At 26.4% G+C, this 3,656-nt stretch overlaps 1 protein-coding gene across 1 annotated transcript in view; it reads right to left on the reverse strand.

The window, feature by feature from the left end:
- LOC108686192 overlaps positions 1-2,995 on the reverse strand; it is a 41,489-nt gene extending 38,494 nt beyond the window's left edge. The window contains 5 exon segments of the mRNA XM_018191344.1: positions 1-117; positions 378-576; positions 1,000-1,455; positions 1,936-2,437; positions 2,920-2,995. The exon segment at positions 1-117 is cut by the window's left edge and continues 19 nt beyond it. Coding sequence (XP_018046833.1) covers positions 1-117; positions 378-576; positions 1,000-1,455; positions 1,936-2,432 — 1,269 coding nt within the window. The 5' untranslated portion in view covers positions 2,433-2,437; positions 2,920-2,995.
- Between the last annotated feature and the right edge of the window lie 661 nt (positions 2,996-3,656).

The raw sequence follows: 3,656 nt of genomic DNA on the forward strand, positions 1-3,656 counted from the left end.
ATTAGTTTCAGGATTCAATGCGCGAGTTTTACTACTTGCATCAACAACAAATGCTGATGCTTGCACATTTTTAATAACAAATTGTTCCATAAGACGCCAAGATTTTTCATCCTTATACTGCAATTTAAATTAATTTAGATGATAGTTTTATCGTGATAACTGATATTACAGTTTATATAATATAAGTTTTTTTAAACGTCAACGGGCTTTTGTACAATTGAATTTCAGTATAGTAAAATAAATGTTAATGGTATAATAATTATATTGTTACTAATTTAAATTTAATAATTATTTCTTAATTTTTTTCTTTAGTGTATAACAGATTGTTATCATAACATAATTTAAAACTTTAAAAGTATTTAGTATTTTATATTTACCAGTTGTGGAATAACTTTATCGGTAATATAATATTGGAAAAATGTAGCAAATCCTTCATTTAGCCAGATGTAATTCCACCAAACACAAGTAACTAAGTTACCAAACCACTGATGAGAGAGTTCGTGAGCTATTATTGTCGCTAAAGCTTGTTTCTCTTCCGTGGTTGTTTTATTCTCTACATAGAGAAGTCGAGATTCTCTAAAAAAGAAATAATATGTTACATTTTTTAATGCACTAATAATATAATAATATATTGTTCTTGTAATAATAATTACTCTAACTTGTATAAATAAAATCATGTTTGAAGAGATAATAGTCACGTCAGTTTGGCAAAAAGTTGTGCAAAATAAAAATTTTTACATTCTGTATAAAACTTTGTAAATAATTTTAATAACAATCAATAAAATAGATTAAATAGATAAAGTGTAATAGATAGATAAATATAAAGAAGATTGATAAATAATTATATATATAGATATATATCGATTAAATATATTATAAATTTTGAAATAAATAAACTCGGACTGTGTGTGTGTGTGTGTGTGTGTGGACGTGTACTAATAAAAAAATAAGTAGAAATTCATCGAAGAACTTTGATCGTTCTGTAATTAATGACATTACCTGTACGTTACAAGACCCCAATTTTCCATAGCACCTGCTGCGAAATCTGGTATTGCAATTTGATCCAGCTTCAACATTCCTTGCTCTTTTCCATAATAATTAATGTTGGTAAAATTTTTTAGTACCTGTAACGTTTCTAATCCATACTTGAATGCAAATGCTGCAGCATCTTTTTCTACCGTAGGTTTCGCCCAAACACTAAAATTTTCATTGTTGGTTTGCAGAACCGTGAAATCCGAAACTACAAACGCTATGAGATAAGTGGACATTATTGGTGTCTTCTCAAAAATCGTCTTTAAATTTTCAATTTTTTTTTTAGGCATATTCGAAATTGCTGTGTAATTTTTTTGAGGAACTGTAATAGTAATGGTAAAACGTGCTTTGAATTGTGGTTCGTCCCAACATGGGAAAGCCTGTCTCGCGCTTACTGGTTCAAAATGAGTCGTTGCGAGCCATCTGTAATAAATAATTAATTTTATTATTATGAATGATTTTCTATATTTCATGTATTTATTGAAATAAAATCGTCTACTTTTTAAAAAAATTGTCTATTCTAATTTTAATTTATAAAAAATTCGATTCAATATTGTTTAAAAAATATTGATCTATTTTTAGATAGATATTTTATTTTTTTAAAAACAAATTAATTATTCGGCTCTTATAATAAAAAATTCTTAAAAATATTTATAAAAAAAAGCGAAACAATTTTTTAATTACAAAATTAAAAAAATTTCCAGATTTACTTAAATTTATAATGATAATAACTTTCTTTTTGAATAACTTATTTAATCATTTAAATTACAATTGACTACATAAAAATTATTTTGAATAATATTAAGTTGATTGCACAAAATTTATATAAATAATATAAAAACATTAGTTTTAATTCATTAGTTTCTAGCAAAAATTTCAATAGAAATTTAAACGCTGCCTTACATCTTTTTTCCTTCCTTATTCTGATAAGAACTTCTGTAGAATCCACGTAATTTATCGTTTAACTTTCCAGTGTAGTGCAAAAATAATTGTGCACTTATGTTTGCAGGAATGGACTCATTAAAAAAGAGCGTTACAAAGTCCTTATTTATATCTTTTTTAAACTCAGTTACATTATAACTTTTATTTTTAAATGTTAATTTAATACTATTCCTAGTGATATCAATTTCCTTAGCATGGAATACTATGATATGTGTCTTTTTTGTAGTAATAAGAGTGATCACAGATTCTCCTTTAAAAGTAAAATTATCTTGATTGGGTGACTCGAAAATCGGCTGTAATTTGATATCATATTCCACAGGTATTACATCTTGTGGCAATCTATAGTCATCTAAAACTTCTTCAATAAGTTGAGGAGCCACATCATCGGAACTAGGATAGCTCGCCCAGCAAGTCGCTAGGACAAGCATCAATGATAACAGGAATCTCATCGTTAACATTGTACCTAGCAAAAAAATTTTGCGTGAAAACACCGATTTAATTTATTTCTATTACGTACAATTAAGATACAATCGAGTAATGACAAGGTGCATGACAGTTTACATAAATAAATCTAAGAAAAACTAAATATTTGTTGCAAGTATATTAATTTTCATTAATTTTGAAAAATATTTTTGAAATGTTTTAGTTAATATTTGTGTGATACATAAAAAAAATCTCAAAATTTATACATAATTTAATATTTATTTTTGTTTGCTTAATTAAATCAAGAATTTAATAATATGATACAAGAAAAATATAAAATTAGGGAGAAAGAAAACAAATTACAAATTTTGTAAATTACACATTGAATGTTATATAAAAAATATACAATTTTTCGATAAGAATATGCATTATAAATTTTTATCAATAAAAATATTATTTATATTTATCATAATTGTTCCACAAGAGAGGTGCAATGAATATAATAAATAATTAATGGCATACCTTAAAGATGAAGAGCCGTGCAGGTCCTCGTCCCCGCAGAGACGAGATTTATTGAAAGACTATACTTAGTTAAAACTTCGGGCTTTATAAGGCTGTGATCGTAGGATGTCGTTAAAAAAAAATTTTGCTGCTACCTCTAATCTTATCGTTCGGTTCTTTGCAAGCAAAAAGTATTATACTCTTCGAGGTAAGAAAAGTAAGTGGACCATCCCAAACATGAATCGCAAAATTTCCGGCACTGCTGATAATGCGATAACTAAACTACAGTATTATCCGACCAATCGATGGTAGACCCAGAGATATTATCGGGATTTAACTTTTTTATCATATCTTTCAGAACATATTGAATGGTATTGCTTAAACAACACATTATAACGATTTATGAAATTTGTATCACTACTATAAATTTTTACTTTTATATTGCTAATCAATTCTTGCTAAGTAAAGTTGTATGTTAATTAAAAATATCTATGAATTCTCTCTTTTCCTAATTTTCTGTAATCATTTTCTTGTTGCTAAAGTTAAAATGTAAATTTTAATTAGAGTTGATCAGTGAGTCAAGATTTACTTTTGTAAAATTTTTTATAGAATTCCTTTTTTATATTATTTAGTAAAATCATTATTATTAATTAATTATTTTATTTATTTATTTGTAATACAAATATGAAATACATATATATATGTATGCGCGCGCGCGCGCGTGCGCGCGCGTGTGTGTGTGTGTGTATAAAATAATT

The sequence above is a fragment of the Atta colombica genome, unplaced genomic scaffold (genome assembly GCF_001594045.1).
Source record: "Atta colombica isolate Treedump-2 unplaced genomic scaffold, Acol1.0 scaffold166, whole genome shotgun sequence".
In the NCBI taxonomy this organism is placed as follows: Eukaryota; Metazoa; Arthropoda; class Insecta; order Hymenoptera; family Formicidae; genus Atta; species Atta colombica.